The 14,910-nt window shown below is 37.8% G+C and overlaps 1 protein-coding gene across 1 annotated transcript in view; it reads left to right on the top strand.

The window, feature by feature from the left end:
• The window catches only part of LOC141557225 (deoxynucleoside triphosphate triphosphohydrolase SAMHD1-like), a 49,975-nt gene that overhangs the window by 15,281 nt on the left and 19,784 nt on the right, over window positions 1-14,910 (top strand). The window contains exons 3-5 of the mRNA XM_074292603.1: window positions 2,657-2,729; window positions 12,961-13,121; window positions 14,168-14,283. Of these exons, the coding sequence (XP_074148704.1) occupies window positions 2,657-2,729; window positions 12,961-13,121; window positions 14,168-14,283 (350 nt within the window). The remainder of the gene's footprint in view (window positions 1-2,656; window positions 2,730-12,960; window positions 13,122-14,167; window positions 14,284-14,910) is intronic.

The following is a 14,910-nucleotide window of genomic DNA, read 5'->3' as shown; positions in this document are numbered from 1 at the left end:
GGAGAAAACATGTAGATATGTATGCACAAGCAAAGTATGTGTGATTGAATTGGAGGGAATCAAAAGCAGACACTAATTAAGAGTCATTGGGAAAAGCTTCTTTTTAAAAGTGACATTTGAGCTGAGCCTTGAAGGAAGCCCTCAAGTCCAGAGAATTCCAGGTATGGGACACAAACCATGAACATTCCCCGAGTCAGGAAAATGGAGTGTTTTGTTCCAGCAACAAAAAAAAGAAGCCTATGTCACTAGATAGAAGACTATGTGGAAGAAAACTTTAAAGCTAGAAGAAATGGAGTTTATTAACAGCTTTACAGAAGAGCAATCAGACAGGAAGGAACTGAGAACTGAGAGAGCCCTCTCTGCACCTCGCTTTATTTTTGTGTAAAAACAGTTTTTGTTTTTTTTTTCCCCTCATTGCTAATATTTTACACTAGAGTCTGATGGAATGGTGCCTCTTTGGAGTGTAAGAGAGAATTGTTAAATTAAAACTGGTTAGTCATTATCTTATCAATAGTCTCTGTAATTAGTCCCTGAGAAATAGTTTGGTTTCTGTTGCTAAAATGGTCAGGGCAGATATGTGTAAAAATAGAGATCTAAAGTGGAATCCAGCCTTTGACACTGACTATATGACCCTGATGCAAAACAGTTTCTCTTTTTCAGAGTCAGGTGATAATTGTGGTAGCTACTTCTGCTGGGTTGTTATATTGGAAAGAAAGTACTTTGTAACCTTAAAATGTGGTAGAAACGCGAGATGGTGATATAACTATCAGACATAAAGTAGTTCGTAGTAAATCCTTCTCTTCAATAACTGCTGAAAAAAACCTTTTTTTTTTTTTTTTAAAGCAGTAGCAGCAGAGAGAGAGAGAGAGAGAGAGAGAGAGAGAGAGAGAGAGAGAGAGAGAGAGAGAGAGAGTGAGTGTGTCTGCCTCTGATCCTGAGCAATGGCTGGTTAGCTCAGTTGCTTAGAGCATGGTCAAGGGTTTGATCCCGGTATGGATCATAGGAAAAAAAAATATTGGGGGATAACTAAGTAGTAGAGTGGAACTTAGTCAGGAAGATTTATTTTCCTGAGGTCAAAGTGCCTCAGTCACTTATTAGCTGCATAGATTCTTAGGCAATACACTTAAAGTCACCTCATTTGTAGAATGAGTTGGAGAAGAAAGCGGGCAAATCCTTCCAGTATTTTTTGTCAAGAAAACCTGAAATGGGGTCACAAAGAGTCTGAAATGACTGAAAAACAAAATCCAACTCTCAATGTGAGGGTCTTTTAACTTCTCAGTCATCCCATCCCATCCCATCACATCCTATCTTGTCTAGAGCACCTCCTTTCCCCCATCCCACTTAGAGCAGATCCTGATCTGCCTGAGTGAGAGAAGTTCTCTCTAGCAGAACCAGTCCAAAAGAGAATGAGTGCCTTCTTGTGACAAGTGCTGATTCTTATCGATTATTGTTTAAACACTCTCTGTTATATCAACTAGATGGAACCGGCCTCTTAACTGGATGGCTGGAGCCAAGCAAGGCAGGCTAGACATGGAAGAGGCAGAAATTTAATTTCAAAGTGAGGGGAAACAGCTTGCAAGCAAAGTCAACATTCCTAAGGAGTTATGGGGGGAGGGCTCACCTGTTTACATCAGAGGTAGGGTTTTTAAACATGAAAACCACAAATGGCTAGATCATTCTTGGGTCTTGTACAGTTTCCAAATTATTAGGGTCTTTGGGCCTTGTGATTGTTCAGCGAGGCTCAGGATCAGTTACTGTAGTCAATAGCGGAAGGAAGGCACCTGGTTTGACTCATTTGGCAGTGATAGGTGCAGGAACTGTTATATCAAGGGATTGATCATTTCAGCTTCAGCATGTCAACTGCAATCTCAATTTCAAGTCAAAAATCCCCTGGAAAGTAAGGAAGCTCCAACAAATCTAAATACATTATACATATATCAATTAATATGAAAATGTTTTAGAAATCTCATTACCTCAAATACTAAAGAGGGGCCAAAACTCGCAAGTAGACCAGGCTTGGTCTTTATGTATTGAGAGTCTAAATTCCAGCTGTGACTCGGCCTTAGTCCTTAATGCTGAGTTGTGTGTAAGTCATACTGATTGGGAAAGACTCCCAACAAGAGAGTCAGCTAGTATTTATTGTGAACTAAATGCTTCAGGCGACAGCTGGGTGATGCTTTGGAGTCTGGAAGACTCATTTTCCTGAAGACAGATCTGGCCTCAGACATGGACTAGCTGTGTGACTCTGAGCAAATCACTTAGCCTTGCTTGCCTCCGTTTGCTCATCTGTAAAATGAGCTGGAGGAAGAAAAGGCCAGCCATTCCAGTGTCTTAGACCCCACATAGGGTCATGAAGTCAGACCCAACTGGAAAAAGAATGAACAGCAAATGTACATTAGGGAACAAAGGAAATACAGCATTTTGTTACTTTAGATTTCAGATGGCTGAAAAGACCAATCAGGAGGATGTCCTCTGAGTATGCTTGGAAACTTTATTTGCTTGGGAGATTTATTGAAGTAAATTTAAAATTATTAATGGTTCTTAATGATCTGTAGGTAAAAAACTGACCTGATTTTTAAAAAGTTATTGTTAAGTATCACACTTTATCAAATAAATTGTGACTTGTCTTTTTTGGGGGGTTTGGTGACTTTCCCAGTTCTTTAGAAGAAAGACAGAAACTGCTGGATTGTATCCATCAACTGGATGAAGACCAGGAAGAGACAATGAAGGTAAGTGGGAGTTAATTTTTAATTGTTAGATCCTAATATTATCTGTATTTGGAAGGCCTTTGTTTTCTTTTATCCATTTTATGTTTGAAGGGGCTCAGTGGACACAGCATCAGTCCTCAAGTCAGGAGGACCTGAGTTCAAGTTTGGCCTCAGATACTTAACATTTCTAAGCTGTGAGAACCCAATTCCCTCAGCACAACCCAAATTTAGTGAACATTATTAGCAAAGCTAAGTGAGGAGACAGCTTTTAAAGGAAATGTTTTTTTAACAATGGGATAAATTTTCAGGTATCTGTAAGTTTCCATAATGTTGAAAAAAAAGAATGGAGACTTTATATATAATTTTTTAAAATCTATTTTTGAGATCATAGAATGTTTCTTCTTTTGGCTCCCTGTCATTCCCAAATCTATCACCAACACCCCCCTAGGGAGATCAGCAATGCAGTGGAAGGAGTGCTAAACTTGGGGGTCAGGTCATCTTTACTCAAGGTCTGACTCTCTTCTATACTACCCATATGGTAGTATGATAAGAATAGAATCAGCTCTGGACCTCAATTTCTTTACCTATAAAATGACGGAATTGAACCAGATAATCTCATTTTCAGGTCTAAAAATAGGATCCTTTGGTATACTTCTGAATCCCAGCCTGGGGTGGTATTATAGCAAGCCTTAGAGACTATCATAGGTAGCATATAAACTGAGGCCATACTCTCTTCTAAGGAACTTCATGGATCTGTAGCATTTGAAAATTGCCAGACTTGTTAACTTAATATTAAATTCATAGTTAGACTTAATGTTAAATTGGAGACTTTGGTAAGTGTTTTTAAAACAAGGCCTAAATGGCAGTGATCATAAACATCTAGGAAAGCTGTCTTTGAAAGAAAGAGAAAGGAAAGGTAGAAGAAGGAAGTTTGGCTAGTCTATATACAGGAAGACGGAAAGATCCCCTCAAAATGGTAATGGATGTGAGTAATGGGCCAGAACTCTGAAGAAGTGTACTTGAAACAAGGATTCTTACAAGTGTTTACTCAGTGGAACTGATGACACAATGGTTATTTAGCATGGTGATTAATAGTTCTGTAGTTCAGTTCCTGTTCTTGTTCTTACAATAAATAATGGTTCCCTAGTGATATAATTATTGGCTTATGCTCAGTATGATGAATGGATTTAATTGTAATAGAGTATTTAAGAAATCAGAGTCAGACCTAGAGACAAAGAACTGGAGGCTGGAGCTCAAGCTCTGAGCCAAGGAGAGACACTCCATCTCCTACCACTGTGGTGGTTGGCCTGTCTTCATTCCTCCAGTGAAACCAAAGTCCGTCTAAAGGGCTCCAGAAAGCTGGCCCGGACCCCAGGCAAGGAGACAGATTGTGAAGGAGAAAATAAAGAATTTGGGCTTTATCCCTGGTTATTCTCATGGTGATTATCTGCTGAAATGAAGGCTGGTCCCAAGACCTCCAAAAAGCTAACCACAACATTACAGATGTGAAATTGTATTTTTGTTTTTGTTTTGTTATTTGTTTTTAATTGATCAAAAATGTATCCAGCTAGAGCTTTTTTTTTTTTTTTTATTTTTATTTTATTTTATAATTATTACATTTTTTGACAGTACATATGCGTGGGTAATTTTTTACAACATTATCCCTTTTATTTACTTCTATTCAGATTTTTTCCCTTCCTCCCCCAACCCCCTCCCCAAGATGGCAAGCAGTCTTATATATGTTAAATATATTACAGTATATTCTAGATACAATATATGTGTGTAGAACCGAATTTTTTGTTGCACAGGAAGAATTGGATTCAGAAGGTAAAAATAACAGTTTACACTCATTTCCCAGTGTTCCTTTTCTGGATGTAGTTGGTTCTGTCCATCATTAATCAATTGGAATTGGATTAGCTCTTCTCTATGTTGAAGAAATCCACTTCCATCAGCATACATCCTTGTACAGTATCATTGTTGAAGTGTATAATGATCTTCTGATTCTGCTCGTTTCACTCAGCATCAGTTGATGTAAGTCTCTCCAAGCCTCTCTGTATTTCTCCTGTTGGTCATTTCTTATAGAACAATAATATTCCATAACATTCATATACCATAGTTTACCCAACCATTCTCCAATTGATGGACATCCATTCATCTTCCAGCTTCTAGCCACTATGAAGAGGGCTGCCATAAACATTTTGGCACATACAGGTCCCTTTCCCTTCTTTAGTAGTTCCTTGGGGTATAAGCCCAGTAGTAGTATGGCTGTGTCAAAGGGTATGCACATTTTGATAACTTTTTGGGCATAATTCCAGATTGCTCTCCAGAATGGTTGGATTCTTTCACAACTCCACCAACAATGCATCAGTGTCCCAGTTTTCCCACAGCCCCTCCAACATTCATCGTTATTTGTTCCTGTCATCTTAGCCAATCTGACAGGTGTGTAATGATATCTCAGAGTTGTCTTAATTTGCATTTCTCTGATCAATAGTGATTTGGAACACTTTCATATGAGCGGAAATAGTTTTAATTTCGTCATCTGAAAATTGTCTGTTCATATCCTTTGACCATTTATCAATTGGAGAATGGCTTGATTTCTTATAAATTAAAGTCAGTTCTCTGTATATTTTGGAGATGAGGCCTTTATCAGAACCTTTAACTGTAAAAATGTTTTCCCAATTTGTTACTTCCCTTTTAATCTTGTTTGCATTAGTTTTGTTTGTGCAGAAACTTTTTAATTTGGTGTAATCAAAATTTTCTATTTTGTGATCAATAATGGTCTCTAGTTCTCCCTTGGACACAAACTCCTTCCTCCTCCACAAGTCTGAGAGGTAAACCATCCCATGTTCCTCCAATTTATTTATGATTTCGTTCTTTATGCCTAAATCTTGGACCCCTTTTGATCTAATCTTACAATGTGGTGTTAAATGTGGGTCCATGCCTAGTTTCTGCCATACTAATTTCCAGTTTTCCCAGCAGTTTTTGTCAAATAATGAATTCTTATCCCAAAATTTGGGATCTTTGGGTTTGTCAAAGATTAGATTGCTATTTTTATTCACTATCTTGCCCTGTGAACCTAACCTATGCCACTGATCAACTAGTCTATTTCTTAGCCAATACCAAATGGTTTTGGTGACTGTTGCTTTATAATATAGCTTTAAATCAGGTACACTTAGACCACCTTCCTCTGACTTTTTTTTCATTAGTTCCCTTGCAATTCTCGACCTTTTATTCTTCCATATGAATTTTGTTGTTATTTTTTCTAGGTCATTAAAATAGTTTCTTGGGAGTCTGATTGGTATAGCACTAAATAAATAGATTAGTTTGGGGAGTATTGTCATCTTTATTATATTCGCTCGGCCTATCCAAGAACACTGAATATCTTTCCAATTATTTAAATCTGACTTTATTTTTGTGGCAAGTGTTTTGTAATTTTGCTCATATAATTCCTGACTCTCCTTTGGTAGATATATTCCCAAATATTTTATACTATCAACCGTTATTTTGAATGGAATTTCTCTTTGTATCTCTTGCTGTTGGATTGTGTTGGTAATGTATAAAAATCCTGAGGATTTATGTGGATTTATTTTGTATCCTGCGACTTTGCTAAAATTCTGAATTATTTCTAATAGCTTTTTAGCAGAGTCTTTGGGGTTCTCTAAGTATACCATCATGTCATCTACGAAAAGTGACAATTTGATTTCTTCATTTCCTACTCTAATTCCTTGAATCTCTTTCTCGGCTCTTATTGCCGAGGCTAGAGTTTCTAGTACTATAATGAATAGTAATGGTGATAGTGGGCAACCTTGTTTCACTCCTGATCTTACAGGGAAAGGTTCTAGTTTATCACCATTACATATGATGTTTACTGAAGGTTTTAAATATATGCTCCTTATTATTTTAAGGAATAGTCCATTTATTCCTATACTCTCAAGCGATTTTAGTAGGAATGGATGTTGGATTTTATCAAATGCCTTTTCTGCATCTATTGAGATGATCATATGGCTTTTATTAATTTGATTATTAATATGGTCAATTATACTAATAGTTTTCCTAATATTAAACCAGCCTTGCATTCCTGGTATAAATCCCACTTGGTCATAGTGTATTATCCTGGGGATGATTTTCTGAAGTCTATTTGCTAATATCTTATTTAAGATTTTAGCATCAATATTCATTAAGGAAATTGGTCTATAGTTTTCTTTCTCAGTTTTCAATCTACCTGGTTTCGGTATCAGTACCATGTCTGTGTCATAGAAGGAATTTGGTAGGACTCCTTCAATCCCTATTTTTTCAAATAGTTTACATAGCATTGGAGTTAGTTGTTCTTTAAATGTTTGGTAGAATTCACCTGTAAATCCATCTGGTCCTGGGGACTTTTTCTTAGGAAGTTGGTTAATAGCTTGGTCTATTTCTTTTTCTGAGATGGGACTATTTAGACTACTTACTTCTTCCTCTGTTAATCTGGGCAAGCTATATTTTTGAAGGTATTCTTCCATTTCATTTAAGTTATCGAATTTATCAGCATAAAGTTGAGCAAAGTAGCTCCTAACTATTGTTCTAATTTCCTCTTCATTAGTGGTGAGTTCACCCTTTTCATTTTCAAGACTATCAATTTGCTTTTTCTCTTTCCTTTTTTTAATCAGGTTTACTAAGGGTTTGTCTATTTTGTTGGTTTTTTTCATAAAAACAACTCTTATTTTTATTAATTAATTCAATAGTTTTTTTACTTTCAATTTTATTAATCTCACCTTTTATTTTTTGAATTTCAAGTTTTATGTTTGTCTGGGGGTTTTTAATTTGTTCCTTTTCTAGCAATTTTAGTTGTAAGCCCAATTCGTTGGCCCTCTCTTTCTCTATTTTATGCAAGTAGGCCTGTAGAGATATAAAACTTCCCCTTATTACTGCTTTGGCTGTATCCCACACATTTTGGTATGATGTCTCATTATTGTCATTTTCTTGGGTGAAGTTATTAATTATGTTTATGATTTGCTGTTTTACCCAATCATTGTTTAGTATAAGATTATTTAGTTTCCAATTATTTTTTTGGTCTATTTTCCCCTGGCTTTTTATTAAATGTTATTTTGATTGCATTATGGTCTGAAAATGATGCATTTACTATTTCTGCCTTACTGCATTTGATTTTGAGGTTTTTATGCCCTAGTATATGATCAATTTTTGTATAGGTTCCATGAACTGCTGAGAAGAAAGTATATTCCTTTCTGTCTCCATTTAGCTTTCGCCAAAGATCTATCATATCAAACTTTTCTAGTATTCTATTTACCTCTTTGACTTCTTTCTTATTTATTTTGTGGTTTGATTTATCTAATTCTGAGAGTGCAAGGTTGAGATCTCCCGCTATTATAGTTTTGCTATCTAATTCCTCTTGCAGCTCTCTTAATTTCTCTTTTAAGAATTTAGATGCTGCACCACTTGGTGCATATATGTTTAATATTGATACTGCTTCATTATTGATGCTGCCCTTTAGCAGGATATAATGCCCTTCCTTATCTCTTTTAATTAGATCAATTTTTGTTTTTGCTTGATCTGAGATGAGGATGGCTACTCCTGCTTTTTTGGTTTTGCCTGAGGCATGATAGATTCTGCTCCACCCTTTTACTTTTAGTTTGAATGTCTCACCCTGTTTCAGGTGTGTTTCCTGTAAACAACATATAGTAGGATTCTGACTTTTAATCCAGTCTGCTAACTGCTTCCTCTTTATGAGGCAGTTTGCCCCATTCACATTTATGGTTAGAAGGACTAATTCTATATTGCTTGCCATCCTATTAACCCCTGCTTATGCTTTTCCCCTTTCCTTCCCTTTTACCCTCCTATCCAGTATTAAACTGGTGAACACCACTTGCTTTTCACAACCCTCCCTTTTTAGGATCCCTCCCCCACCTTAAAGATCCTCCCCTTATTTTACCCCTTTTCCTCGAAATTACTGTTTTCCCTTCCCCTTAGCTTACTCCTTCCCTTTCACTTTTCAATGAAGTGGAAGAAGTTTCACCATAAATCGAATATGTCTATTGATACACGCTATGTTCATCTCCCTCCTTTCTTTCTCTCAGATATAATAGGTTACCTTTGCCTCTTCATGAGTTGTAGTACCACCACTTTACACTTATTTATGATATAATCTCCTTTCCACCTCTAGTTTCTAAGACAAATTGTACATATGTTCTTTACACATTTTTTTTGACAGAAGTATAGTTCTCAAGATTTTTTTGTACCTTTTTAGAAATCTCTTGAGTTCTGTATTTGAAGATCAAACCTTTTATGTAGGTCTGGTTTTTTCATCAAAAATAGATGGAATTCATTTATTTCGTTAAATGTCCATCTTCTTCCCTGGAAAACGATGCTCATTCTTGCTGGGTAAGTTATTCTTGGCTGCATACCAAGTTCCTTAGCCTTTCGGAATAACATGTTCCAGGCCCTGCGTTCTTTTAATGTGGACGCTGCTAGATCCTGGGTTATCCTTATTGTGGATCCTCCATATCTGAATTGCTTTTTTCTAGCAGCTTCCAATATCTTTTCCTTTGTCTGATGGTTCTTGAACTTGGCCACTATATTTCTTGGCGTTTTGATTTTAGCGTCCCTTTCAGTAGGTGATCGATGAATTTTTTCAATGTCTATTTTACCCTCTGTTTCCAGAATGTCTGGGCAGTTCTCTTTGATAATTTCCTCGAAAATGGTGTCCAAGCTCTTTTTTTCCTCCCATTTTTCAGGGAGTCCGATTATTCTCAAATTGTCTCTCCTGGATCTGTTTTCCAGGTCTGTTGTCTTTCTGGTAAGGTACTTGACATTCTTTTCAATTGTTTCATTTCTCTGGTTTTGCTTGACTCCCTCTTGGTTTCTCCTTGAGTCATTCATTTCTACTTGTTCCAGTCTAATTTTCAATGATGTATTTTCTTCACTCACTTTTTTTATATCTCTTTGTAATTGTCCAATTGAGTTTTTATCTTCTATGGAATTTTTTTCCATTTTATCCATTTTATTTTTTAGAGAGCTGATTTCTTTTTCCAGCTCACTAATACTGTTTTCCTTGGAGTTGTTTACCTTTTCCAGCTCACTAATCTTGTTTCTCAATGATTTGATTTCTTTATCCACTCTGTCTTTGAATGCATGGGATGACTTCTCCAGGCTCTCTTGCCAAGCTTCCCTTTCCTTTTCCCATTTCTCTTCCAGCTCTCTTGTGAGAGCCTTTTTGATTTCCTCTATGAGGTTCTTTTGTATTGAGGAGCAGCTTATATCCCTCCCAGGGGATACATCTGGGGACAGTCTGTTCCTAGTCTCCTCAGCATTTGAAGTCTGCTCCCTCTCCACACAGAAGCTGTCAATGGTTAGAGCCCTTTTGAATTTTTTGTTCATTTTGTCAGAGTAGGAATCAAAGAAAACAAACTGACAAGAGAAACAATTGGTCTGTTTTGCGGGGGATGGGGCTGGATGGTATTAATGGGCTTCCTCTACAGACTGGGGGTAGGGCAGCAGAGAGCCACTAACAGAACAGCAATGACTGTACTGAGTCTGCGCTCTGAGGCTCCGAGAACACACCGAGTCAGTCCAGGTGGGGGTTGGGGGTGGCCGGGCTCTGAGAGACTCTGGCTTTCTGGGGGTTTAATCTTCACCTCCGGTGTTTACACCCTCTCCGCTGCTCCTGGCTTGCTGCCAAGACGGAGCATCCACACTGGGGCAAAAGCCGTTTCACAGAAAGGGCAGAGATCACACCCCTCCCCCTCCGGTCTGAGCTGTGTGAGCTGCCTGTCTTGCTCTGGCTGCCTGCCCTCAGTCTGCGCCCAGTCTGATTGACCCTCCCCCGAGCAAACACAGACCTTTTCTGGCGACTTTCAAGGATGTCTTCTCTTGGTGATTATTTGTGGATTTCTTTCTGGGTCAAGCATTAAGTCAGAGACTTGTCATGAAGTAAGTTCTGAGAGAAAACGAGGAGCTCAAGCAGCTGTCTGCCTCCACGTCGCCATCTTGGCCGGAAGTCCCTTTTTTTTTTTTAAAGTAGTATTTAATGAAGTGGTTGTACAGCTAGCCCCAGGAGAGATATCGCCCTACCTCCACCCCAATATGGGAAAGCTGTATTCCACATGAACTAGGAACCAGGGGCTTAAAGGAGACACTTCCCCTTATTCTCCCTCCCCAGCTGTCTTGGTACATGGGAAAGAGAGCTGCCTTCTCGTGCCATGCGCCAGTCCTCATGTTGCTCGTTGCTGATTCTAGCTACACTGATGGATGGTTGACCAGGGCTCCGCCAGTGAGGTCACTGCTGATCAGGCTGGGCCAGTGGTAGCCAGAGAACTTTTTAGCCAGCTTCTGTGTTGCCTTTGGCTTCTCCATTTTAGGAATTAGATGTTGCACCTGTGTGACAATGGCTGCTACATCTCCTGGGCCCCAGCATTTCAAATTCCACTTCACATTTCTGAGTTTTCCTGATACAACATGGAGAGTCAGAATCCTTGATGCACACCTTCCTATCCATAAATTTGTTACTGGCCTGCAGGGTTGATAGTAGCGCTTTGTAATTGTGATCCTCGTGTCCACCAAATCAGATCCTGTTCAGTTGTCTGTTCTGGTTTCTTCACAATCCTTCATAATCCTACTGTTTTATGGTAGTGTATGAGAGACTGGCATTTTGGAGATTTTTCACAGTTATGGCAAAAGTAGGGCATGAAAGAACATTTGAGAAGAGGGTCCTGAATTAGAACCCTGTGTCCAGGCCCTGGGCTAAGGTTGCTGTACTGATTGGGCTACATTGACTCTCATATATGACATTTTTGCTTCCATATACTCATAGCTACCAGCTGTCATTGGCAAGTGTTTGCAGAAATGGTGATAATCAGTGAACTCCAGTTGACTTATCTTAGCTTTTATGGAGTAATTAAGGAAATTTATGCGAGGATCCCATTCTATTGTTACTGTTTATCAGTTTTATAAGCAGTCAGCAGTTTGGTTGATGCTGGCCATAAGTCTGGGTGTGTTAAGCAGATCCTAGGGGACATCCCTGATGCTGAAGCTGGGATTAGGATGTTGGTCATGAGGTGCCTTGGCTGAAACACTTCCATGTTCCTCACTTACCTCACAGTCACCATGTAGCTATGCTCACTCCCTCTGTTGAAGTTTTTAGAATTGTGCCTTCAGTCTCCCTATCTAAGAAACATGATCCTGGCCTCCGAGTCTTGTGACCTGGCTTTCAGTGTGACTGAGGTAGTTACTTAGCCCCTTCAGTACCACTTTTGATACCGGTTACACAGAAGTTACAGGGGAAAGTGAACATTACTGAAGTGCTGAGACTGTCAGCACCGTCCCCAGTGCTGGAGGTACCAGTAAAAAAGTAAGCAAGATGTACCCCCTTCAGGTACTTTACATTTTAACAATAGAAGACAATATAAAATGTTCATCACCTAGAAACAGAAACACCTTTTGTTGCTGCTATTTGTCACAACTGCGTCTGTGTGACTTAACAGCATTTCCAGTCTCTTCTGCCCTTCTGCTTCAGTTACCATTAAGACCAATAGCAGCATTTATATTGTATTTTTAAATCAATTGTTCAGCTGGAATATCATATTTTCTCTTAATATAATGGGTTTTCAGTGTTGATGTCACCATTGATTTTTGTAACTTTAAAGTGTTAACTTTACTGAAAGATGTAGGTGATCCAAAAAAAGTTGAAAATTACACAATTAGAGTAGTCGACCAATATAGCCAAAGGATGAAGCAAATGAACTTTTTGTTTAATTTGATTTACAATGAATGGATTTAATTGTAATAGAGTATTTAAGAGATCAGAGTCAGACCTAGAGACAAAGAACTGGAGGCTGGAGCTCAAGCTCTGAGCCAAGGAGAGACACTCCATCTCCTACCACTATGGTGGTTGGCCTATCTTCATTCCTCCAGTGAAACCAAAGTCCGTCTAAAGGGCTCCAGAAAGCTGGCCTGGACCCCAGGCAAGGAGACAGATTGTGAAGGAGACAATAATGAATTTGGGCTTTATCCCTGGTTATTCTCATGGTGATTATCTGCTGAAATGAAGGCTGGTCCCAAGACCTCCAAAAAGCTAACCACAACATTACAGATGTGAAACTATGTACTTATATGGCTTGGAGGGAATCATTGGCATATATAACATCTTAAATACTTAAATAACTTTGGTCTTTAGACTTGACATGGGGATTTTAAAAATGGGTTGTTACTTTTCATGCATAAATTGTTTTCATGTACAACTGTAAAAATCATCATTTTCCAGATATTTAATGATCCTGTTCATGGCCACATAGAACTTCACCCTCTTCTTATCCGAATCATCGACACACCTCAATTTCAAAGGCTTCGATACATTAAACAGCTGGGAGGTGCTTACTATGTTTTTCCAGGTGCCTCTCACAACCGATTTGAGCATTGTCTAGGGTAAGGAGAAAAATGCACTTAAACAGAAGTATTACAGATAAGTTATTCTTTAAGTCTTTCCATTACAAAGAACTTGTGCTTAGATATGATCTATTTTAGTAGTTTAACTTTTGTATTTAACCAAGTTCTTTCTAGCACAGTTAAATGTTATGGTGTGATTTACTTCCTACTTGTATATTCCTGAGTGTGGTAGTTGGGCTGGTGAGACAATAATTTATCTCCAGGGTATTTTAGGGTTCCCCCCCCTTTTTTTTTTTAAGCTTTCTTATGGATGTTATAGTCTATAAATATTAAGTCCTTCAGTTTTCCTTCCTGCTTATTCTTATATAGGTTAGTTTCTGCCTTTGAAACCAAACTACTCAATATTTTGGGGAAAAATATGAATTTGAAAAGACAAAATTAGAGTTGTAACAACAGTATTAGAATTTGTCTTTTTTTTCCAAACGTGGAGGAAATGTTCCTGAATGGCAGGAAATGTAGTTTCCAGTTTATCTTTAGAGACAGTTCTTTCCAATATAATTTTGTTGCATGGTGCTAAGTGAATTACTAGAAAATTACATATAAGCCATATTGAATTGTGAGTACAAAAAAATTACACATAAAAGTGCTCTTGATGGGATTACCCTTACAATATGTTCTAAAGTTCTACTTACTCAGATAATTGAAGGTGACTAGAATTTTAAGGTTACTTTGAAACAGAAATTTTTTAACTTTTTCTTTTTCTTTTTCTTTTTTTTTTTTTTTCTATGTTATGTATTCCTTTGGGCAGTGTGGTGAAGCCTATAGGTTCCTCAAAAGAATATTTTTAAAATTTATAAAATACATAGTGTTACCCCCCAAAAAGTTGTAGTGAACTATCATTATTATTTTAAAAATCAAATTTAAAACGTTCAAGGAGCTGAGAATAAGAGCCTCTGCTCTATAGAAAGCTAAACAAATATTACAGGTTGGATAACTGATCTTTGGGACTTGAAACAGTACATTCTTGATTGAAGAAACAGAATATATCTTCTAAAATGAAATTTTATTTTCTTCTTGCTTCACAGTGTCGGTTACCTAGCAGGATGTCTGGTCAGTGCACTGCGTGAAAAACATCCTGAACTACAAATAACTAAGCGGGATATGCTGTGTGTTCAGATCGCTGGGCTTTGTCATGATCTAGGTAAACATGTTCAAGGAGCCAAAGGAGTTCAATGTGTAAAAACGTGATTTATATAAATATTGAGGGATATAGTGTTCTTTTATTTTTAAAAACCAACCAACTGAGAAGTGTACAGTATAACAAATCCTAACTTCTCTTTATAATGCCCCAGTGAATATCAGCATACAAAATCTGTCACCGTTTATGTCACTCTGTAATTCCAGAATACGTCATAAGCATTGCCACATCCTATTGCCTCAGTTGAGCATTTCTGCTACAGTATGCTGTATTAAAGACTCAATTGTGGATTATGAAAGTCTTCTGATCACTATGTCTCAGTAGATAGTTTGATCCTTTGCCTTCCTGAATCCATCTTTCTCGTGTTTAAAATACCTGAGATTTTTTGAACAGAAGATTCTCAGATTAGGGAGGGGGCAGGATTTCTCACTTCCACTATCCATGTGGGTGTAAAGCTAAATAATAGCCCCTGGGACTGTTGGCAATCCAAAATATTTTTGTAGCTACTGGTGAAACTAGATAATCACTAGCCCTATAAGGGATTATAGAGATCTGACTTAATCAGAAATCTAGTTCTCTGGTAAGGAAACTAGCTTAATCTCTTTCCTATGTGTTTCTAGATGATAGGAA

Source organism: Sminthopsis crassicaudata, chromosome 2 (genome assembly GCF_048593235.1).
Source record: "Sminthopsis crassicaudata isolate SCR6 chromosome 2, ASM4859323v1, whole genome shotgun sequence".
Classification (NCBI taxonomy): domain Eukaryota; kingdom Metazoa; phylum Chordata; class Mammalia; order Dasyuromorphia; family Dasyuridae; genus Sminthopsis; species Sminthopsis crassicaudata.
The sequence above is the reverse complement of the archived record's forward strand: the minus strand, read 5'-3'. Positions and strand labels throughout refer to the sequence as shown.